This window comes from Sorex araneus, chromosome 5 (genome assembly GCF_027595985.1).
Source record: "Sorex araneus isolate mSorAra2 chromosome 5, mSorAra2.pri, whole genome shotgun sequence".
NCBI classification, from domain to species: domain Eukaryota; kingdom Metazoa; phylum Chordata; class Mammalia; order Eulipotyphla; family Soricidae; genus Sorex; species Sorex araneus.
This window is the reverse complement of record NC_073306.1, coordinates 201,154,472-201,179,306: the sequence shown is the minus strand read 5'-3', so window position 1 is coordinate 201,179,306 and position 24,835 is coordinate 201,154,472. Positions and strand designations below refer to the sequence as shown.

Below are 24,835 nucleotides of genomic sequence, written 5' to 3'. Positions count from 1 at the left end.
AAGTAAATATGAAGTGAGCCATAAACCAAAATAAGGGATGAGACATAGAAGCAGCTGGCTGGTGGACACACTGTGGGAAGTGGGAGGGAATGCCAGTGAAAGGGACCTGGGGTTATTTCAAAGATACAGTTAACGTCCTACGTCATTTCCTTCTGAGTCCCAGCCTCGTTAGTTATAAAGTAGAGGTAGCAGCACCCATCTTGTGCGGGATCGTTGTAGCGAAAATTAAATATTAAGAACCAGTGCCCAGCCCACCACGTGATCCACACTCTCTACAGAGTCATTAGTGTCACTGGTAGTTACGATTCATTTTATCATCATTAGCGCAGCCCAAGGGATACTCAAGTCATTGCAGTTAGAATTGATATTAAGTACTGTTCTATTTTTTGAGTCTTTATATATCTGCTTTGTATGACCTTCTGAATATAAAATACTCCATAATTTAAAAAATTTAGTATCTTACCAAATTTTTGCTGCATGGTACGGTAACCAACAGCCACTTTCCTGTGACTGCCCCCTGCCTCACCCATTTGACTAGCTGTGGTGCCATCCAGCATTGCTCTGCCTCCAGTCGCACTGGATTTAGCATCCTCAAAATGCACCATCTAAACTCTTGCCTCACATTTCTTTGTAGTCCTCCCCTCAGCCACCTTCTCTTCACAGGTCTATTATACATCACCTCCAAAAATCTCATTTGCAAACACTTGACTCTTTCACTATCACCTCCAAGGATTCCGACTCACCTCTCTTTTCTTTTATTCCCACCCAATACCTCTCCAATCACAGCAGGCTGACCCTGACCACTCACTCTAGGATGAAAAGTGACTGGAATACTTGTACATCCACAACACGTATATACACACTTAACTGTTTATAAACACTATGGACAAGAGTTGGGCAGTTTCTGAAATAGTTTAATATCCAGGGCCTAGAGTAGTAGTACAGCAGGCATGGGACTTGCCTTGGAAGCAGCCAACCCAGATTCAATCCCCGGCACCTCTTATAGTCCCCTGAGCCCTGCCAAGAGTGATCCCACACAGGGTGTGGCCCCCCAAACAAAACAAAACAAAACAAAACAAAATCCATCTACCATTTGATCTGGTCCCTCTAATCCTAGGTACTTACATAAGAAAATAGAAAGGTTTGGTACAAATAAAGTTGTGTATATGTTTATAGTAGCTTTATTTATGATGGCTTTATTATGATGGCTCATACTTGGAAATGAACCAAATGTCAATCAACTGATGAACTTATAAAGAAATTGTAGTGTATGCATATCAGGGAACATAATGGTAACAGGAAAAAACTACCAATCTACCAACAAACCACTCTTGGTAGTTTGTTATCCATGTCATCCATAACAATAACGTGGATAAAGCAAGATAATTGTGTGGTGCTAAAAACGTTCAGAGAGGAAGAGTGCATATTGAATGATGGGATTACATGTATTTCTAGAAAATGCAGAGGAACCTGTAGTGAGAGAAAGCTCTCTGGATACCTGGGAACAGAGGTGGGTTGCAGCGGGCATGGGCTGAGCAATCACACAGTGGCATGGAGAAAGTGGGTATGTTCATTATTTTTATTGTGATGGTGTTATGTGAGTCAACATTTTATTGACATATGTCAGATGTGTCAATGTGTACACTTCAAACATCTGCAGTCTATCTTGCTTTAATAATGTGATAATTCAAAAACAGTTTTCTGAGGGTTGAAGCAATAGTACAGCAGGGAGGGCTTTCGCCTTGTACAAGGCTAATGTGGATTTGATCCCCTGCATCCCATATGGTCCCTGAGCACTGCTGGGAGAAATTCCTGGGTGCAGAGTCAGGAGTAACCCCTAAGCACCACCATGTGTAGTCCTAAAACAATCACTGTCATTCCATTGCTTATCAACTTGTTGGAGCAGGCACCAGTAACATCTCTCATTGTGAGACTTATTGTTACTGTTTTGAGCATATTCAATATGTCATGGGTAGTTTGCCAGGCTCTGCCGTGTGGGTGAGATACTCTTGGTAGCTTGCCGGGTTCTCAGAGAGGGGGGGAGGAATCGAACTCGGGTTGGACGCATGAAAGGCGAACACCCTATCGCTGTGCTATTGATCCAGCCCAAAACAAACAATCAAAAACCCTAAAAAACTGAAAACACATCTCCCAGGCCCTGAGAATTCTGATCTGCTGCTCTCGAATCCTCTGGTCCAATTTTCCTTTTCTCTGAGAAGATGGCTTCATATTCTCCTTTGCTCTCAAAACTCAAAGTGCCTTACTTGCAACTAACGTCTGGCTCATTTCACGGACAAAATATATTTAATCAGGTATTGACTTTCTCAGCGCTACTTCCCAATCTACTTATCCTCCCTTCATTAGCACTGAGACTGCCTGCCTTCCTCTTCTGATAGATGTACTGTTTCAAGTTTGGGTGTTTCTCTCCTCTTGCTCTACTTAATGCCTTGGCTCTGCAAATGTTTGCTCTCTCCTGCACCATCAACTTTTCACTAATCTACCAATAAGATTGTTCTCACCTGTGCATAAAAATCCTGAAATGTTTTTTTCCCCTAAAATACAAACAAATTGAGCTAGAGAGCTAGTACAGCAGGTTGGGTGTTTGCCTAGCATGCAGTGAACACTTTGGTCTCATCTACAATACCCCATGTGGTCCCTAAGCACTGGCAGAGAGCCAGGAGTAAGCCCTGAGAACTCCTGGGAGTGGGCCCCCAAAATAAAATAAAATAAACAAATACAAAGAAATAAAACCTCATTTTGTCCCTGTCAGTGTCCAGTTATTGCCTCTTTCCTCTGACTCCTTTATAATAAAACCCCTTAAGCACCATGTATTCCTGCTGTGTCCGCCTTCTTAGCTCTCCCTGAGCCCACTGAGGCCAGACTTTAGCTTCCCTCAGTGTGTGAAAAAGCCCTTTGTTAAGATCATCAACCACGAACTGGAGAGACAGTCCAGGAGGAAAGGCCCTGACTGCCTGCTGCTGACCCCAGCTTGCATCCCTGGCACGACACGACGTCTGGTCCCCATGGCAACTGCCAGGGTGCACTCCTAAGCACAGAGCCAGGAAGAGTCTTGGTGTGCTGGCTCCTATAGCCCAAAGTTCCAGCAAACAAAGATCATTAACCATCTCCCTATCATCGAGTTCAATGGCTGATTCTCAGCCTCTCAAGGTGAAAATCACATTTGAACCCATGCCCATGACAATGGCAGGTCCTGTCTGCAGCATCTTTGCCCGGGAATGTTTTCTACTCTTCACTCAGTTCCTAGGAAGGTGGCGTTAGGCTATGAACTGCCTCCTCTACTTGGATTAGTACACTTATGTCAGAGCAAAGCACTTGAGAAGACGACTCAATTCTGGTGACATGAAAGAATAGCAGTCTAACACGGAGCCCGAGCTGGGCGCAGACTCTGTGTTAGACTACCTAGGATCTACCTAGGATCTACCGAGGGTCTACCTAGGATCCTCCTTAGCCGTGGCAGTCACGCTCTGCGCAGTTGCAATGAACATGGAATTAGTAAACTCTGACCCAATGTACCTAATGGAATTAGACTAGACTTCCTGCAGACTTTGGTCAACATTCTCTCCAAATGATCAAGATATAAGCCTCCTTCACGGACTATTTAAACACACGTTAAGGAATGTATGGTTGTGTTATTGCTCATGACCAGGACACCACAAATGACACCCGAATGAAGCTTCTCTCCCATGTATTATAGACACGCTATAGCCTTCTCGTGCTGGGAAATAAAGAATAGCACTTCAGCACTCTGCTTGGGAGTTATTTATTTTATTCTGTATGTATTGACTTTTGAGAGAAGTGAAATCGTTTAGTTTAGGGACTCTGACACAGGGAAGAGAAGGAGAGAGAGAAAATAATGCGCTCAAGGGAGAAAGCAGACTTCTCCAGGCAAGATAGCTGAGCGTCATTTTTTTTTAAATTTTTTTGCTTTTTGGGTCACACCCAGTGATGCTCAGGGGTTACTTCTGGCTCTGCACTCAGTCAGGAATTACTCCTGGCGGTGCTTGGGGGACCATATGGGATGCAGGGGATCGAACCCTGGTCGGCTACGTGCAAGGCAAATGCCCTACCCTCTGTGCTATTGCTCCAGCCCCCTGCACATCAAACTATTCAGTAGATAGTGCAAACGTCTTTTAAACAGCATACCATATAAATCCTGAAAAAGGTACTTGTGACAGAATGTGAGTTGACAGAACTCAGTGGGCAGAGGGCCAAGCTGTCAGACCTCCACTGGGCATGCGCACACCCCATACTTACCTTGGACATGTGTGAATGACTCTGAGAGCACCAGGAGAGATGATACTGGAGTCACAGGCATATTTTAGTGAGTCACAAATTCCTGAACAATGGGGATCTGTATCTCCCTACCTTTCTGGGGCGTGTGCGGTACAGGCCAGAGGCTTCTCTCCGGGGTCTATCCAGGGCTGGGTGGGCTGCACGGTGCAGGGGATGAGGTATATGGTGTACTCCCCGGAGTAATCCTTCCTGCAAGCATGCAGAGCAGACTGTGGTCAGAGGGGATGTTCGCGGTTCTTTACTTCCCCCGAAACACACTGACTTCGTTAGCCGCTTTTCAGAGGGTCTGTGCCCTGCATTCGAGAACTTTACAAGGCCAAAAACACAATTTTCAGGGTGCACCCCTGATTATTCTAACTTTCAGAGTATTTGCCAGAGGTGTTAAATAGAGCTACTTTCGAGTTATTTTTGTGAAAAAAAAAAAAAAGCTGAGAAAAGTACAGTCTATAAAAACCCTAAAGGGCTTTGGTGAAGACAAAACGTAACTTGCCATTCCTTTAGTATTCCATGAAAAAATAAAATAAAATAAAATAAAATAACCAGCCATTTCCATTAGTCCTCTATGAGCACTGTTTGACAATCTCTGGTTCTTGTCTACGGACACCGTTCAGTGCCTTCTCAGCTGTCAGAGCTTGTATTTCCTAAGCTGTGACTGTGATGCTCTGACAGAAGAGGCAGCAAATGCCTGGGGGTTCCGTGTGCCCCTGCAGAGAGATGACCCTGACCCTCGTCCCATCATGTAGCTCGAGGCCCCCTCTCAAGGCCTGCAGCCTCCGCCTGTGCCCGGCTGAAGAGTGATATCACTCCCCAGGGGTGAGCTGACACGGGGCGTGCAAGCTGCCCCCTCACCTATTTTATTTCCCACACTGTCACCAAGGAGCAGCCACAGCCCTGTAGGTGGCCTGGAAAGCAGCCAGGTTTCCAGAAGCTTCCGGAAGATACTTATGAGCTTTGGGAGGCTGCCATCCATTGAATGGAGAGGCAGGATTGTGAATCTTAATTATCACGACTGAGCCAACAGTGCCCGTATCCTCTGGGCTCGGGGCGCGACTGTTCCTTTTATACTATTTATGTCTACCAGTTAGGAAAGTGTGAACAAAGATTCGGCAAAAATAAAGAAACAAACAAGGTGGGTGGTTCCTCCTGGGGTCCGCTGAGCAGAACAGGCCTGGATAGAAACAGGGAACAAATTGGACCTGAACGTCGCTTGGTCTCCTCCCGGGTTGAAGTTGGGACACAAGGCAAGCAGGCCTACAGCTAAGAGCTCGGGCCCGAAGACCCTTTGGGAAAACCTGCAACTCTTTCATCCGGAGCTTTCTTTCCTGGGACCTATCTTCCCTCAAAGTTTAAACTGCAGGAAACGAGACCTTTACTGTCACTGTCACTGTCATCCCGTTGCTCATCGATATGCTTGAGTGGGCACCAGTTCACTGTTCACTGTCATCCCGTTGCTCATCGATTTGTTCGAGCGGGCACCAGTAACGTTTCTCATTGAGAGACTTATTGTTACTGTTTTTGGCATATCCAATACGCACGGGTAGCTTGCCAGGCTCTGCCACTCAGGCTCAATGCTCTCGGTAGCTTGCCAGGCTCTTTGAGAGGGGCGGAGAAATCGAACCCGGGTCGGCCACGTGAAGGCGAATGCCCAATCGCTGTGCTATCGCTCCAGCCCACCATTGTGAGACTTATTGTTACTGTTTTGGGCATAGAGAATATGCTACGGGTAGCTTGCCAGGCTCTGCTGGAGACCCTTACAACGTCCTCAAATGTCATGAGAACTAACACGTAGGAGGTCACTAGATTTCATCAGGCTGAATTGTTCACGCCTGACCCTTGGCATTCAAAAATCCACAGTTCTCTGACTTTTCTGCTCAAGATTGCTTTCCAGGCCACCTGCAGAGGCCCACGTTTCACTGGAGTAAAAATCCCTACCCCGACACTGGCTGACCAGGAGGCTCTACTGCCCTCTCCATTTCTTTGGCCTAAGCCCCCTTCCTTTCTCCCTGCTCACTGTACGTTAGTCTCAGGGGTTCCTTATGCTCCCAGCCACCAGGAATTTTGCAGAATCATCTGCAGCAAGCTCCTCCTCTCCTGAAGTCTCTGTTCAAAGGTGCCTCCGTCATAACTCTGAGCAGCCTAATTAAAATGACAATGTCCTGTAATCCCAGTCTCACTTGCCCTACTTTATCCCTTTATCTTTCCACCGAGCACGCCACCTCCTGATGTGCCGTACACATTTATGATGTCTGGTGGGTTGTGTTCTCTTCCACAGGGGTGATGTGAAGGGGGTCTTTGTTTTGTTCACCAATATGTTCCAAATCCCCAGGGCCTATCCTGACTCATCAGTACCGGTTGGACCATCGAAGGTAGGACAAATTGCAGTCTCCCCAGCCTGCTTTTCTGTTCTCCTCCTCAACGCATTTAAGGTGGATTTTCTCACTAAACCTGTGAATATGCCAACGCAGCTGAAAGCACGGGTCTTTAATGTGTAATTCTTCTCCTTCCTTTCTAAAAACCAGACACTGTCCATATCACACACACTGTCAGGGAAGGGGAGTAAGATTGGAAGTACTGACAGGGCTCTTCCCTGAATGGTTTCTGAGTTCCGCTCAAATCATCAAGTTCTGGGTGTTCTTCACCCATCTACTGAAGTTATTTTATTCCCTGGACTGGAGCAATAGCACAGTGGGTAGGGTGTTTGACTTGCACACCTGTGTTCAATTCCTCCGTCCCTTTCGGAGAGTACGGCAAGCTACTGAGAGTATCCCGCCCGTACGGCAGAGCCTGGCAAGTTACCCGTGGCATATTCAATAAGCCAAAACAGTAACAACAAGTCTCACAATGGAGATGTTACTGGTGCCCACTTGAGCAAATCGATGAACAATGGGATGACAATGCTACAGTGCTACAGCCCAAACATAAGGTCCTAGAGGACCTACTTCATCAAACCACCACTTTATGATTCACGATGAATATTTTACCGTGAATCCTGGGGGAGCTTACAACCAGGTGGAAAATGGGACACAATGGTAAGCCTGGAACTGTGTCACAGTGGAAGCTGAACAGAGTGGGAATGAGGAAGAGTGAACTCCTCCCACTCTGGAGAGAGCCAGGGGGAGTCTGGTCAGGGATCATCACTGGAGCTGGCGCTTTGAGTTCCAGTTCCTCAAGAGGGAAAGAGCAGAAAAGGCAAAAAGAATTGTAAAGACACCATGTGAGGATGTGGCAGTGGGTTCTGGGATGGGAGGCATTTAATAGCCGGGTCTGAGGGGAGGCCAGAGAGGAGAGGGGCCTTCAATAGAGTCTGGACTCCATCAGGCAAGCAGTGGGGAGTCCCAAAGAACCCCAGGAGGCCAGCTTCACTGCTCATAGATAGGGTCAAAAGTACCCGCGAAAGCTCATGAGGTTCCAAGAAGCAATCCTTCAAGACCATCTTATTATAAAATCTATTTCAAAGAAATAATTATAACCCAAACACACCCGAAATAAGACCAAAAATTTATCACTGAAAACCTTCTGAACATAAATCTTAACAAAATCTGTAAAGCTGGAACAAGATTTTCATGCTAAAAGTATATCTTAATTTAGTGTTAGTGACTTATAAAATAGAAGTAATGGTTATGAAAATCCTGATTGTTTTGTTATTTTTTTTATGGTAATAGTTTTCACTTTGTCCTTTCTATTCTTTCTCCTTTCTATTCTTTCTCCTTTACAAATAAGTATTTTATTGGATTTCTCTAATCCCTATTTTACATAATCTTATATTAGACTGGGAGAGGAATAAATTTTGTTAGTTATATGTAGGCTAGTGAACCATAAGAAGTGGCAGCTGGACGAAGTAACCAGATATCTCGGTTTGGCCCTTGTGCAATTACTGAAACGACATTTTTAAGTTTTACTAAATAGTTGTTCACATTTCCCAGGTTCCTTTGCAGGTGGGTGCTGCATTTGATTCCTTTCCAGCCAGTGGATGGGAATGACAATCATGAGATATCTGGCCTAATCTTAGCCTTAGAATAAGGGTGAACACTTCCTGACTTATCACTCTGGAGCTAATCTGAGTTATTTTGTTCCTTTTTCTATTTGGTAAAATTGTTTCTATCAATCCCCCTTTTTATTTACTTTTATTTATTTGTTTTTGGGGCCATACCCAGCAGTGCTCAGGACTTACTTCTGTGTCTGTGCTCAGGGATCACTCCTGACCCTGCGCACAGGGGGTTACTTCTCATGGTGCGGGAAGCCCATACATAACGCCAGGAATCAATGCGCAAGTGAAGTGCTGTACCTGCTGTACTGTCTCTCCAGCCCTCAACCCCCCTTTTGGGAATAAAATGCAGCCTTTGCGGGGGGAGGAGAAGCTCTGTATTCTAAGCTGACAGAAACAGAATCCATTTCTGATCCACTCTAAAACTCCATGTGTAGGGGCTGGAGCGATAGCACAGTGGGTAGGGCATTTTCCTTGCACGCCGCCGACCTGTGTTCGATTCCCAGCATCCCAAATGGTCCCCTGAGCACCGCCACGGGTAACTCCTGAATGTAGAGCCAAGAGTCACCCCTGAGCATCTGTGGGTGTGACCCAAAAAGAAAAAAGAAACCTCCACGTGTATTCACCTGTTGTAAGAGCTTGTGGCTCTCCAGAGTTGATACGGGGAGTCAAAAGTCTGAGCACTCCAGAGGAGCTGCAGGTCAAACTCAATGCCTCCGAGGTGGTCTGGAGTCAGTATGAAGGACTTCACATCGGGGAGGGTATGGTGCTCCATCACAAACTGTCCTGTTCCGGGGGAAACATGCGACTCTGTGATTTTATTATACTTGTGGAGAATCCCCTACAAGAGTCTTAGAACAGAATTGAGACTCGAATATCAAATGACTAAGGCTGGACTTACCCTGCCACCCCGTAGAATGTGTCCACACCAATTGGGACAACATAATATCTCACCCCAGTCTAACTTCCAGCTGACAGGGCTCACTGTGGTCAAATATGCTTAGAAATCATAGAAATATACCTCGTGGAAAGGGTGCCAATGAGTACAGTCACAATTTCAGGAGTCAGTAGGTGACAATGAACATCACATATGCCTTGCATTTTATAGCCAACGTGTTTTTTAGAAATATATCATCTCGCAGTTTACAAATAAAAATATCAATTTTGGATCAAATAAATCTCACTTAGGGCTACTCAAGTCCCTGATGGAAGGAACAATTGGAAACCTCAATAAATATGTAAAATCCTCCAGCAAGACACCCCTACTCTTTAAAACTGTTGTAATATAATGTCTCAAATACATGAAAGTAGGTAGACTATTCTAGATTTGAAAATACTAGGTATAACAATCAATCATGGACCCACCTCCTTTAATATAAACTGATAAAAATAAATGTATGCAATTATAAAAAATATAAAAGTCATTTGTAAGAAATAAGAATAGAGGCTGGATTTAATTGCCTTAGTGTTAAAATCTTGGGTATGATTGTGTGTTTGTGATATATAAGAAAATGTCTTTTTTCCCCAAAAGAATGTCTACATAAGTATTTCAAGTAACACAAAGATGCAACTTGCTTTTAAATAATCCCCAAATACTGGGTATGCGTGTGCATATATACCAAAAATTAACTTTGACTTTGCTTTTCATTGTTCTATTACTTAGACTTCTTTTGATAATTGTCATATTTTTAATAAAAACCTTTGGGGAAAATAACATTGGCATTACCTCTGAATTTGGCGTGGGTTTTGAATTCGATGACAAGCCGGCCATCCTCTCGAATGTAGATCCTGATGATCTGAAGCCTTGCAGACAGCACACTGTCTGTCTGGATTCCTGCAGGGGACCACAAACCAAACGTCCACATCAGGCAAAGAGGTCTACACCTACGTAGCTACACACTACACCTGGAGTGAGTTACTCCAGGTACTTCTTAAAATGACACTGGAGAGAGAGCACTGTGAATAGGGCATTTGCCTTGCACACGGCCACCTGGGTTTTATCCCCAGGACCCCAAATGGTTGCCCAAACTTGCCGGGAGTAATTCCTGAGCACAGAGCCAGGACTAATCATTAAGCATCACTGGGTATAGACCAAAACCCTTAAAAGTCAAACAAACAAAACATCAAAATAACATCTAAACATTAAAAAAAAATTTGGAGGGTGCTAGGGCTGCACCCAGGACCCTATACATGAGAAGCAATGAGTGTTACCCTAATCTGCATGTTTGCTTGAACGCAATCTGAGAAAGATTTATGTAACCATATGAACACAGAGGCTATTTAGAGATATGGGCTAATCACATTGCATGTCAGTTCAACTCAACTTAGTTCTTTGTCACAGTTCCATCTTCCTTGACATAACCTTGTATCCCTGTGTGTCCCACTTAGTACAGATTTATAGTTAAAAATCATGGGGCCGCAGTAATAGTCCAGCAGGTAGGGTATTTGCCTTGCACATGGACAACCCGGGTTTGGTCCCCGCCATCCCATCTGGTCCCCCGAGCAACGCCAGGAGTGACTCCTGAGTGCAGAGCCAGGACTAACCCGTGAGCATTGCCCATGTGACCCAAAAAACAAAAACAAAAAAAATCACTCAAAAATTTTGTATGCCAGAGAGACAGTGCAGGGTTACACTTAGTCTGCTTGCTACGCATGCAGCTGACCCTGGTTTGATCACTGGCACCACATATGGTCCTCCAAGCCCCACCAGGAGTGGCTCCTAAAGAGAGAGCCAAGGACTACGCAGACAGGGCCAAGGAGTCGCCCCTGAGCACTGCAGGTGTGGCCCAAGGCCCTGTGCCCAGATCCCCAGGCCGAAAAACAAAAAGTCTCAGGCAGGGTCTGAGACAGCTCAGGCCCACAGGTCTGTGTGACCTGTGTGACCCGATTTTCACCCCCAGCACTGTGGCCCCCTTAATATGGGTATTAACCCGTATTAACCAGTATTAACTGGTATGGACCCCGTGGTCCCCGAACACCGCTTGGGAAATTCCCCTTCCCAAATGCTTCTTACTGTCAATTTTTATATCAGAAAGTGATTTCAACACCTTTACTTCATACTGTGTTTTCTTCTCCTACCAGGACACCTCTCAGGACTTAATAGAAGCATAAACAAAAAGCCTTGGTGGCTGCATTTAGTATCCAAGCCAGAGGAGAGTGAAGTTAGCTTGTAAAAAGTCAGATAAATACAGCAGAGCAGACTGCGGCTTTAATCAGGGCAACTGCAGCCACAGCATCCAGTAAATTCAGTATCAATAAATGAAGGGATCCCCACAGGTGGCGTAAAAATAAAATGAACAAAACCTTCTAAAGCTCCAAGGCCAGACACAGAGTAGAAAACTTTGAGATTATCTTCCTACGAGGAATACAAAAATGAATAAATAATGTGAGCTTAAGCCATTTATATAAGAAAGCATCTTATTTTATATTATGAGAAATGAGGCCCTCCGTATAGAAAACTGTTACCATTTTATTGATAGATAGATTGGTTCTTTGTCACACCCAAGTTGTGCCCAGGGCTCCTCCTGGCTTTCCGTCCAGGGGACCGAAGATGCGCCAGGGAATTGAACAGGGGTCAGCTGCTGGCAAGATAAGTGGCTTCTGGCTCTCTGACAGCCTTTTAGAACCTTCGCTTCAGATCAAGTAAATCACTGTTACAGCAGAAAAGCGGAAGAAGGAGCAGCAAAGAGATGTGAGTTTGGGGCAATGTGTAAAGTACATGGAAATGAAAAAGGGAAAAGAAGCAACTAAGACCCACTGGAGTGAATGGAGGGAACAAAATTAGGATCTCTAAGGGGTGGTGGAGGAGGTGGGGCACACAGGAAGTGGCATCAGCTGAGGGACTGACACCAAATCCGCCACCGTGGGGGCCCCCTCTCACAGCACCAACGGAGACAAAGGGGTGTGTGGGGAATGGGGGCTCGAGGAGCATTCTAGAAACTCTGTCAGTGCCAGATGCAAAATTTGGATGGACTTTGAAGGTCTCATGTTCATTGACATAAGTCAGATGAAGAGAGACAAACAGCTATGATTTTCCTCACAAATAGCACATAGAGAAAAATAAACATGTTGATATACTAAATGAAACAAAAAAGAACTTTTAGACTATAATATCAGTTAGTGGTAATCAGAAGGAAGGGGAGTTGAGGAAGTGGGTGGATCAGGTAAAAGGGACAAATTTGTAGCAAAAGGTGGAATTAGATTTTTTTAGCCATTGTTGGCGGTGGTCAGGGCTTACTCCTGGCTCTGTGCTCAGGGATCACTCCTGGTGGGCTCAGGGGCCCATGCTGAGTGTTGGGGAGTGAACCGGGTCATCCCTGTGCAAAACAAGCGCCTACCCATTGTGTTAATGCTTCAGCCCTCGCACTGTTACTCTAATTGTTTAAAAAAGAACAGCAATGCATCCTGGAATGAAACAGTAGAATTAAAATCCTTACACTGAAGACTGAAACAAAAGGGCAAACACCAGGCCAAAGAACCAACCGAGCATCCTTGCCATGGGCACATTTTTCCATTTCCCGGGATCTGACTCGAAGACCTCTTGCACCTTACACAACATGAATCACACCATTTAGTAAAAAATTTTGCAGTGCCAGGGATCACACATGCAAGACAAGTGTTCCACTGGTCCATTGCTGAGCCATCTCATAGCCCCAGAGCAGACCTGGCGGTACTTGGGAAACTGCACTCAGTGTCAGGAACTGAACCAGGGTCAGCTGCATGCAAGGCGAGGACCTTAACCCTTGCACTAGCGCTTCACCAATTTTAACTAGGAGGAAATAATTATCCCTAGAGAATCTATATTCTGGTCCCTACCGGGAAGCACAGGAGCCATCTAACTGGCCACCTTCTGTCCTAGACCCCCGGTGATCTGGACTGCCTTCTGCATCCCTGCAGGCATCATGGCACCCACATGCATGGTGTGATCCTTTTCCCAGAATCGCATCTTTGCAGACCTGAGGTGGCTTTCTTTTGGTTTTTTTTTGTTTGTTTGTTTAATTTATTTTTTTAAATTTTTAATTAGTGAATCACCGTGAGGGTACAGTTATAGATTTATACTTTTTTGTGCTCTGTTTCCCCCATACAAAGTTCTGGAACCCATCCCTTCACCAGTGCCCATTCTCCACCACCAGTAAACCCAGCATCCCTCCCACCCTCCCCAGTCCCGTCTCCCCCCACCCCACCCTGCCACTGTGGCAGGGCATTCCCTTTTGTTCTCTCTCTCTGATTAGGTGTTGTGGTTTGCAATAAAGGTGTTGAGTGGCCATTGTGTTCATTCTCTAGTCTATATTCGGCATGCGCCACCCCTCCCCCGCATGACCTCCGACCACATTTTACTTGGTGGTCCCTTCCCTGAGTTACCCAGAATGAGAGACCAGCCTCCAAGCCATGGAGTCAACCTCCTAGTACTTATTTCTACTATTCTTGGGTGTTAGACTCCTAGTCTATTATTCTATATTCCACAGATGAGTGCAATCTTTCTATGTCTCTCTCTCTCTTTCTGACTCATTTCACTTAGCATGATACTTTCCATGCTGATCCACTTATATGCAAACGTCATGACCTCATTTTTTCTAACAGCTGCATAGTATTCCATTGTATAGATGTACCAAAGTTTCTTCAACCAGTCATCTGTTCTAGGGCACTCGGGTTTTTTCCAGATTCTGGCTATTGCAAACAGTGCTGCAATGAACATATAAGTGCAGATGTCATTTCGACTATACTTTTTTGCTCCTCTGGGATATATTCCCAGCAGTGGTATTGCTGGGTCAAATGGGAGCTCAACCTCTAGTTTTTTGAGAATCGTCCATATTGTTTTCCAAAAGGGCTGAGCTAGTCGTCATTCCCACCAGAGGTGGCTTTCTTTTGGGTGCATGCATGGCACAAGACGAAGGCAGCCACTGTGACAAGCCACCACCTAATTTTTATTTTAATCCGATTTGAGCTTACGGGTACGGGGTGGGGGGACAGGAACACCGTAGATCTCTTACCTGTTCTCCAGAGAACCGTGTCATAGAAGAAGGAGAACTCCATCTCTGTGTGGTGCTCCAAGGAAGCCCAGCCCCTGGGGGCCGTCACGTAGATGTAGGACACATACAGGGGCACGTGCACCGTCAGGAAGGACTGGGCTGAATCTCGCACCTGCCAAGCAACAGCGTGCCCAGAGAGGGTTATTTCTTCCCTCGGGATGAAACAGCATCTAACCAGCACAGCTGGGTTCAAATTTCACTCATTCAGTCAGTAACTGTGAATCAAGGGTTCATGACTGTGTTGGACACGGGGACCCTCAGCCCCGGGGACCCTCCCTCAGGCACCACACATAATTGCCTTTAGGTTCTTTGTGGAGTTTTCTATGCAGTGAAGGAGCTATAGCAACGAAAAAGAGAAATAGCAAGATAGGAGCGGCTGAGATGCTTTGTGAGATGGGCTGACCTGGCGAGGCTTTCTGAGGGTCGCTTGAACGACCCTGAGGATGCCTTGAAGCAGTTCTGCCTTCACTGAGACTGTAAAGCTTCACGCCTTTCCCAGAGGAGGCGCCCAGCGAACATGGGACCCGCCCTAGGCATAGAATCCCTCACCGATGGGTCTGTCTTGGGGCCACTGGGAGAGTCGGAATCAGCTCTAGCCGGGAGCAGGTGTTGATACAGGTCCTGGGTACAAACGTTCAGCTAACTAGGACGCTGGAGTCCCCGAGACCATGGGATTAGGTCACTGTATCTTGGAAACTTACTCACATTCCGCTCAGAGTTGTCAGTATTTGGAGGGCTGGAGGGTTCCCAGCTCATAGAACGGTTTGCTGATATAATTTTAAAAAGGCATCATTCTTCAGGGTACAGACCTCATTTTTTCCTTGAAGTTCATATTATTTTATTGGTGTTATATTACTATGTTTTTGCTTATGAACCTTTTTTGGTTTGTTTTCTGGGGCAGGTTTTTATTTTATTTTATTGATTTTTATTGAATCACCGTGAGATAGTTATAAAGCTTTCATGTTTAAGTTTCAGTCATCAAACACCCATCCCTCCACCAGTGCACATTCTCCACCACCAATGGCCCCAGTATCCCCCCACCTCCTTCCCAACCCTCCCCCTGCCTCTATGGCAGACAATTTCCCCCCATACTCTCTCTCTACTTTTAAGTATTATGGCTTGCAATACAGATACTGAGAGGCCATCACATTTGGTCCTTTATCTACTTTCAGCACACACCTCCCATCCAGAGTGACCCCTCCAACCATCACTGACTTAGTGACCCCTTCTCTATCCCAGCTGCCTTTACCCCCAGCTCATGAGGCAGGCTTCCAACTATGGAGCAGTATTCTGATACAGACCTCTTATTGCTAATATTTCAAAAGAAAACCTCTGACTTATATTTATTTGGCTCAATAACTTTAAAAAAAATTCACTATTCAATGGGCAATAGATGGATGGAAAGGTAAATTATGATTAGAAGCTTTCACGTTGATGCCATGTCTGGGTGAGTGGGGAATGGATTTAGTATTAAGATTTATTTATCTATTTATCTTTATTTATTTGTGGGGTATAGGGGGAACCTGAGGGTTCTTAGGCTTACTCCTGGCAGGGTTCGGGGCACCATATGGGGTCCTGGGGATCATTAGCCCAAGGATCATTAACCCAAGGCAAGTGCCCAAACTTCTGTACTATTAATTATTCCAGACCCGGGAATATTAACCTTTTTTTGAGGGAGCAAAGAAGCCAATAATTTACTTTTGCATTTCTGACTTGAATTTGGGCTTATGCAACCACGGAAATCCAGAGAAACCGAAGAATGCTGAAGAACCTGAACATTCTAGGCAGCAGGGGGCAGTAGAGCACACAAAATAAGGGTTAATTGGCAGAAGGGTGTTGTCAAGAGAATCAACCCAGTTTTGATCAGAGATTTCCCAGAATAATTCAATAGGCCTCTCCCATATCCCCTCCCTAGATGTGGTCAAAGCTCATTTTAAATAAAAACCCTCCGCAGTCTGATTCTGAGTCCTTGAGATAGCTGATCAACATGAGACAAACGTGTTTGAGACTCACCTTTTCCTTGAGGACACAGTAGCCTACACTGATATCAATAATTCCCTCCTATGAGTCTGATTTCTTATTATTAAAAACTCCCATTGTCACTAACAGTTAGTGACCTATCAAAAAGTTTCTTATTTTTGGCAAATATTTTCGGTTTGGAATAGATATAACATCAAAGTGTTTTAAAACAATTTTCTCAGGGCTGGAGCGATAGTACAACAGGTAAGGCATTTGCCTTGCAACAGCTGACCTGGGTTCGATTTCCAGCATCCCATATGGTCCCCTGAGCACCGCCAGGGGTGATTCCTGAGTGCAGAGCCAGGAGTAACCCCTGTGCATTGCCAGGTGTGACCCAAAAAGCAAAAAACAAAAAAAACAAAAAACAAGCAACAACAACAACAAAAAACATTTCCCACATTCATGTTTAAATGACAGAATCGAGGACTTTGTGAGGGATGGGAGGGGGTCTCTCTAGCCCTGGTTGCACTGAGATCTTCTGTGTGTAAAACCCCGAGAGAAGACCACCCCCCTTCTCTGCTGGCTCACTCCCAGAAGCACCTGTTCCAATGAGCTCCATACAGGGCTCAGGAAACAAGTGAGATCCCATGTGGCACGCAAGTGCCCGCGGCCCAGAGCCCAGCCGGGCACCCACCTGGAAATCGGCGGTGACAGAGCCCCCACAGACATCTATCAGCTCCGTCATATCGTAGTAGGCGTCAAAGGTCCACACGCAGCTCTTCAGGTTCAGGTGTTTGTAGAGCTGGATGGACTTCGACTCGCGCACGCTGGGGTCAAACTGGAAGGGGCGGTCATAGCCAGGGCCGAGCGCGGTGCTGTCGTAGACCCGGTCATCCAGAAATCCTGCCTCTGCAGGGGGCAGAAGGAACAAGGAACCGTGAGTGGCCTGCCGGGCTCGCCTTGGATGCCTGTCCCCGTCCACAGGGCTGGGTGTGGGGCCGTGTCCTGCTGCGGATGGAGCTTTGACTCCAACCAGTCATCTGTTCTAGGGCACTCGGGTTTTTTCCAGATTCTGGCTATTGTAAACAGTGCTGCGATGAACATATAAGTGCAGATGTCATTTCGACTATACTTTTTGGCTTTTCTGGGATATATTCCCAGCAGTGGTATTGCTGGGTCAAATGGGAGCTCAATATCTTATTTTTTGAGAATCGTCCATATTGTTTTCCAAAAGGGCTGAACTAAGTCGGCATTTCCACCAGCAGTGTAGAAGGGTCCCTTTCTCCCCACATCCTCTCCAACAGCAGTTGCTTTTGTTCTTTTGGATGTGTGCTAGTCTCTGTGGTGTGAGGTGGTATCTCGTGGTTGTTTTGATCTCCACAATCCACCCATGAATTGTGTAGCCGTGTGGGGTTCCCGCCCCGCAGATGGCCAGGGAAATTCAGATACTGCCCGTGGACATGAGTTAAACAGAGCCTGGCCTCGTGGACTCCCCAGAGAGCCTGCAGGAACTTGAAAGAAGAGAATAACCAACAGTACCATCCACGAAGGAGCCAGTGCTCAGGAGTCTGGGGATCTCAAAATAAAGAAAATATAGCCCAGTTTTGCCCATCCCCCTGGGGAACCTGGGTGTCTCCTTTGCAATTAGTTCTCGAGGCAATGGGTTTGCTGTGTGGGTACTTTGCTGATGAATTATTTTGTTAAGAGAGATATTAAAAAAAATCTTCTATAAAATGTTCGCAATCAAACATCTGATTTCTACCCCTCCCTCCCGTGGTCTCTTCTCTCTTGGGGAAAAAGTCCTAATTTTGTGTTAATGAGTAAATAACTCACTAATGATGCTTGACGAAACCTCCCCGGTTACAGGCAAAAATTACTGGATCTAACGCTGCCAAGCAAGTGAACTGTTCTAAATGAAGGGAGACCTTTAAGCAGCAGAGAGAGTGGAATATAGATGCGATTTAGTATGTTAGGGCGAAGGTTTTTTGCAATACTAACAGTAGCTGTAGTGTGCCCGAAAGAGTTGATACATTTCTTAAACGTCTGACATCAGCCCCCAGCCCTGGCTCCTCAAATTCTAGGATCCGAATGAACGTGTGTGAACGAATTGTGTTTAAATAAGAAGAGGTGAAACCTTCAGCTCCCAAGCATGGCATGTTGCCTTCCCTAGCACTGCCTGCGAAACAATTAAACTTTCATGCGCAGCTCAATGATTTGCAAAATAATTTACACTCGATTTCTATTGTATAAAGACCATCGCGACCCCCAAGTGATGCCTAATGAATATGAAAGAGCTTATGAAGGCTCCCCTGTCTTGAAAAACACCATTCGGTGGTTCATCAGTGACGGAGGGAGGAGATGCACATGCATTGTGTGTGGCTAAGGTAGAGGAAAACGGACGGGGCCGCCGAGCAGGTGGGATGTCTGAGCAGAGATGCAGACCTCAGCTGTCAGCTGCTGCTGTGCTGGGTTCTCTGCAGGGCAGCGCTGTTACAGAGTGTGTCCTTGCTCGGGCAAGAGCAGGAAGGCCCTCCTGCTCTGGAGGATGGGCTCTCTTCCAGAGACCGCTAGAGTCAGTGGTTGATGCTTTGCAGTTCTTCCTCGGCCCAATCGTGCCTCTTCTCTTGCCCTTTAAATGATGTGGCTCTCTAGTAAACATTTAGCATCCCAACCTCCATCTCCCCTTCTCTTCCTCCTGGAGTACCCGCCCCAGGCCCATAACATCTACACGGTAGCTTTCAAAAGCTGTGGTGATCATGGGTCTTATTTTTATCTCTCATTTATTCTCTTCAGTTTGGGACCACACCTGGCTGTGCTCAGGGCTCATGCCTGGCTCTGCACTGAGGGACCACTCCTGGTGGTGATCAGTGGATCATATGTGGTGCCAGGGATCGAACCTGGATCAACAGCATGCACGGCAGGCTCCTTACCTTCGCAGTGGCTAAGGCAAATGGACATAGAGGAGCTTCTCTTTCTTAATGACATTTCTTATTTAGTCACCACGAAATGACAAAGTTCTTCACGATTGGGTTTTAGGTATGCAATGTTTCAACACCAATCCCTTCACCAGTGCCTACTTCCCTCCACCAAGGACCCCCACATCTCCCCCTACCCCCACTGCCACCACCAATTTGCCTCCCACCCACCTGTCCGCTTCTGACAGAGGACTTTTTTTTAATGCACATTTTTACAGTGTGATTTACAGTATTGTTATTGACAGGGCTTCATGGATGACACTTCATGCCTTTTAGCACCATCATAGACGTGGTCCCCTCCCTGTCCTATCCCCTTACCCCATCAAGCGGCATGGTAAATAGACAGGATTCTTACATGCTGTACTATCTCTTTGACCCCGATCATGGATTTTAGAGTGTGGGTCCAAACATGCTTAGTAAATGGGACAAAAGAATTAAACGTGACCATGGTAAGTACTTGAAAAATGTCCATGCACTACCTTTTCCTTGGTGGGTACCAATTGTCAATTGTTTTCCATTTGAAGGTTTTATTTATTTAGTATATACATTTTGTGCACATATATATGCATATATGTATGTATGGACTGGAGAGATAGCACAGCAGGTAGGGCATTTGCCTTGCACACGGCCAACCCGGGTTTGATTCCTCCGCCCCTCTCGGAGAGCCCGGCAAACTACCAAGAGTATCCTGCCCACATGGCAGAGCCTGGCAAGCTACCCGTGGTGTGTTTAATATGCCAAAAACAGTAACAACAAGTTTCACAATAGAGATGTTACTGGTGCCCGCTCGAGCAAATTGATGTACAACAGGACGACAGTGCTACAGTGCTATATGTATGTATATATACATATATGTGTATATATGTATATATGTGTGTATATATACATATAATATATATACTTATATATACACACACATACATTTGGCTTGGAGACCTTGGATTCCAAAATCTTTGTTTCTTCCTATTTACTTCATTGTCTGAGTTGCCCATGTTTAGTTGCTTGCTAAGAGAAAAAGTCACTCATCATATGGATTGTGAGGACCAGAAAACAGCAAGTGCAGGCTTCACGTAGCCTCCTCCCTCAGGGCCACGGCACTGAAAAGAACTAGAAGAACCAGCAGAAAACTTCCTCTCACCTGAGATGCCCCGCAGGTCCCGGGCGGTGACGAGATTGGAGCAGACGTGCTGGTGCCTGTAGATGGACTCGGACAGCAGGAAGTGCAAGTTGTGCAGAGGCATGGTGGAGATGAGCGGCAGCATCCCGTCCTGGTGTGGGATCTGCACCGAGATGTGGATTCTAGAGGGAAAGGGCAGAAAGGCTTATCTGTCTGCAAGACGCCGGGACCACGGCACAGTGCCTGCGCACGGGGCTGTCTTCCCTAACGAATGCGGAGACGTTTTGCAGCTTTCCACGGAGGATTTCTCTCTGAACAAGAGGGAATGGGTGTGCAGGCGGAGCTGCTTCGCCCTCGAGACACCATCTAGTCAGAACCAAGAACCGTCAAGAGTCACGGCTTTGTTTATTTTTTCTACATAAGAAATGATAGCATCACCACAAATTGCCTAACAAGCTTTCTTCTGCTTTTCCTGGAAGTTTTGTTCCCGAGTGTGCTGGAGTTGAGAGACCAGTTTGTTCAGTGACAGTTGCAGGAGAGGGATTAGGGAAAATGCTTTTTTCTTTGGTTTGTTTTAGAGTTACACCCAGAGATGCTCAGGAGTTACTCCTGCCTCTGCCCTCAGGAGGTGCTTGGAGGACCATATGGGATGCTGGGGATCGAACTTGGGTCAGCCGGCATGCAAGGCAAGCATCCTAACCACTGAACTCTTTCCAGTTACACACACACACACACACACACACACACACACACACACACACACACACACACACACACACATATATATATATAAAGTATTTGTACTTAAAAATAATCACTGAGCTTTTTAAATTCCAAGGCTTCCGGGGAAACTCTTAGAATAAAATTATATCCCACTGCTCTGGTCTTTCCCCAGCTGAAAACGGTTTTCCCTCTCCTCTTTCAAGTTTCCGCAGCACTTTGCGCTGGACGTGACGCTCAGCTCTGCGGCGTCCGCTCTTGATCTACGTCCCTCAGTGCTCCGGAGCCTGGATGCAGAAACTCTGTAACTTATTTATATCGGGTCCTATTTCACGTATGTTTTCAGGCTCTGTTTATCTTGCCTCCCACTATGAGGACAAGGACCATTTCCTTCACTTCTTTTGTTTCTCCAGAGCATGCAGTATATAATTCTAAATAAAATATGAGCTTAATAAATATTGGCCAAGACTGCAACACAGAACAGAACTGTACTTATGGGCTGCATTTTTTTTTTCCATTGGACAAGCTTAAATTTTCAGCATGTTTATTGAGGAGGTCTTTAGGGTTTTTACAGCTTGTCTCTCAGAGCAAAGGCGCATATTTCAAAGACGATGCAGAACCTCAGGCGATGAAGAGAATGGCTCTTACTAGGAAGAGATCAGTACCGTCCTGGGCGCTTCTCTCATTGTGCTTTCAAACAACTGAACTTGACTGTTAGGAAAAAAGGAGGATTTGCATATTTTTGGCTCCATATTCCAATCTTATTTTCTGCATGCAAATAAATCCTTTTACCCAAACTCAGTTTTTTTATCAAAGCACAACATAAACACAAAGGGGCTGAAGGAAAACTTATGATAGATATGAATTCTTTGTCCACTACGTGAAATTGGAAGTATCCACTTTTTATCAAAATCATGGTATTTTAGGAAGGAAATAAAATCCCACCTGCCCAGCATGGTATAGTCTGCAGGGCAGGAGAGATAGCAGGAAGTGCTGGCGCCACACTCACACCCAGGAGGCCTGGTACCATCCACAGCATCATGTGGTACCCAAAGCACAGGAAGCACAGAGCCAGGCCCAGCCCTCAGCACCGCTGGCTGGGACCCCCAAACAAGAATAAATCACTGGGGCTGGAGAGATAGCACAGCGGGTAGGGCATTTGCCTTGCACCCGGCCAACCCGGTTTTGATTTCCAGCATCCCACATGGTCCCCTGAGCACCACCAGGGGTAATTCCTGAGTGCAGAGCCAGGAACAACCCCTGTGCATTGCCAGGTGTGACCCAAAAAGCAAAAAAAAAAAAAGAATAAATCACAAAACAGTTGATATTGTATGGTTACTTGTTGGCTGGTTAGATATCTGGTGAGTACCAACACGGTGCCAAGAAACACTGTGCAAGGTGGAGACAAGGAAATCATGGGCCCTGCTCTCTAGGGTACAGATAGAACAAGGGGTGATACGTTCCAGGAGATACATATGTGGGTGCTGGAGGAAGTGGAAGCCCTGGGGGCCTCCCAAGTTAAAATGGAGAGGAAGATGAAAAAGTTCTTGAGAGAACATGAGCTAGGTATAGAAGAAGGGGATTGGCGTACACTGAGTGGAAGGGGGCAGTGAAGGCCCGAGTCAGCAGCAACTGGGCAGAGACGTACCACCTAAAAGGGCTCAAGATCCTGCAGAAGTTACTATGTGATTCTCTGTGGGTGGGCAAGCTAGCGAAGATGACAATATGAGGCTAGGAAGTTAGGCAACGGGCCAGTTCTTGAGGGAACTTAGAAGAGAGTTTTACTATTTTTGCACTCATCACTCATTCCTCATTGAGGCATCATTCATTGGTCTGTTCCCAGTAGGAAACACAAGGACAGACAGAGATTCGCTCCTTCTCTCCCCGTGGGACATGCTGGCCTGACCTGTTGGGATGCTCCTTGTGTTTGACGTCCAGGTATTTCAAGGTCGCAATGAAGGACTGAGCCTGGAAGCCTCTTGCTGTCCCAGCCACCACTGGGGTGTGGCAGATGGCACTGTCTGTGCCGATGGTCACGATGTTGCTCCTTAAGGGGGTCCCCACGTGGCCCACCTTGTCCACAGCCTTTGCCACGCAACGCACATGGAACCTCCGGCTGAAATAAATGCTATCCAGGACCTGCAGAGAGAAGAAAGAAGCTCGGGCATGTGCCTATGGCTGGTCTAGCTCCTGACACCGTATATTCTGGGTGGCATGACACAGGGTATTAGTAAAAAAGCAATCTGTGAAGACCACCCACCCTCTCACCCTAACCACTATGCATCTACCATCTGGCATCCATTTCTCCATCCATCCATGCATGTATTCATCTACCCATTCATGTGTCCATCCATGCATCCATCCTCCGTTTTACCACATAAGTACTTACTTTCTACCAGAAACTAGGAATGAGGCATGAGCAGTGAGGGAGTCAATGAGACAAAGAACAAGTGGGCAGATGTGCTCTTCGCAAGAGTCCAGAGTGGACTCTTGGACACGAGTGACAGTATTATTCTTTGCATTAGGTACAACAGAAGGACCACTCAGCTAGCTTTTCCCCTTCCAGCAAGACTCCAAGTGACTCTTGTGGAGGTTATAGTACAAGGATACAAAGGAAAGATTCTCTCTTTTCTGAAGTTCTTTCCATCTTTTCAATGTGTTATTCCCACCCCAGTCCCGCTTTGATGAGCACATACTCTGCAAGAGTTATAGTAGCACATAGACTTGAAGCTGAGAACTTGGCATCTGCTACCTATGGACCTTTGAAGTCTTTTTTATACTCTTTCATGTTCCCAGACATACAGAAACCATAAGAGTGTTTCACACAGTCTACGCAGTGTCAAAGGAGGTCATTGGAATTCTTTGGGTTACATGTGCATGCACATAAGGAAGTACATAAAAAGAAAAAGTAATTGGTAGGTCTGCGCGCCATGGACCTCCCACAAAGCAGTCGTGCAAACTTATAAATTCTACCCACGAAAACAATTTTCACTGAAGTTCATTAAAAATTAAAGAAGATTTTTTCCATTACAATTTTTAATTAGCTGCCAACACTTTATTTATTTATATACATGGACTTAGTTAAGAAGGGAGTTGGGGCATCTTATAAAAATGCATGTGATGCAATGGTATTAAATAGGCAGTTGAAGAAATGAAGAAAGATGCAAAGCAAGTGGGGTAAGGAGTGTGAGTCACTAATTCATTGCAAGAAAAAAAAACTGAAACATAAAATGAATCTATAAATTTGGTGCCGGATGAAACTGTATATTTGGCTTAAATCAAACCAAACAGAGGATTAGATACTTATGAAAGTTAAGCTATCGTTTTGCTATAAAAATTTTAACAATAGAGAAAATAATTTAAATTTATGTACTTTGATCTGGGACTGAAGTGATAGCACAGCAGGTAGGGTGTTTGCCTTGCATGTGGCCGACCCGGGTTCGATTCCTCCATTCCTCTGGGAGACCCCGGCAAGCTACCCAGAGTATCCTGCCCGCTCGGCAGAGCCTGGCAAGCTACCCGTGGCGTATTCGATATTCCAAAAACAATAACAGCAAGTCTCACATTGGAGATGTTACTGGTGCCCACTTGAGCAATGGGATGACAAGCTACAGTGCTACTTTGATCTGATCTTCTGGTCTTTCTGAACAAAGTCCACCAAAAACAATGGACAAAGGGTGACCTCTTTATCTCTAGTCTCTCAGTCCAAACAGCATTCCACCATTATTATCCCACC

General features: G+C 45.7%; 1 protein-coding gene across 1 annotated transcript in view; it reads right to left on the bottom strand.

Annotated features, from left to right (window-relative positions):
• Positions 1–24,835, bottom strand: part of FRAS1 (Fraser extracellular matrix complex subunit 1) — a 523,736-nt gene that overhangs the window by 16,073 nt on the left and 482,828 nt on the right. The window contains exons 64-70 of the mRNA XM_055139083.1: positions 23,006–23,238; positions 20,401–20,561; positions 16,982–17,196; positions 14,290–14,440; positions 10,026–10,133; positions 8,926–9,085; positions 4,387–4,503 (exon numbers count right to left, since the gene is read on the bottom strand). Of these exons, the coding sequence (XP_054995058.1) occupies positions 4,387–4,503; positions 8,926–9,085; positions 10,026–10,133; positions 14,290–14,440; positions 16,982–17,196; positions 20,401–20,561; positions 23,006–23,238 (1,145 nt within the window). The remainder of the gene's footprint in view (positions 1–4,386; positions 4,504–8,925; positions 9,086–10,025; positions 10,134–14,289; positions 14,441–16,981; positions 17,197–20,400; positions 20,562–23,005; positions 23,239–24,835) is intronic.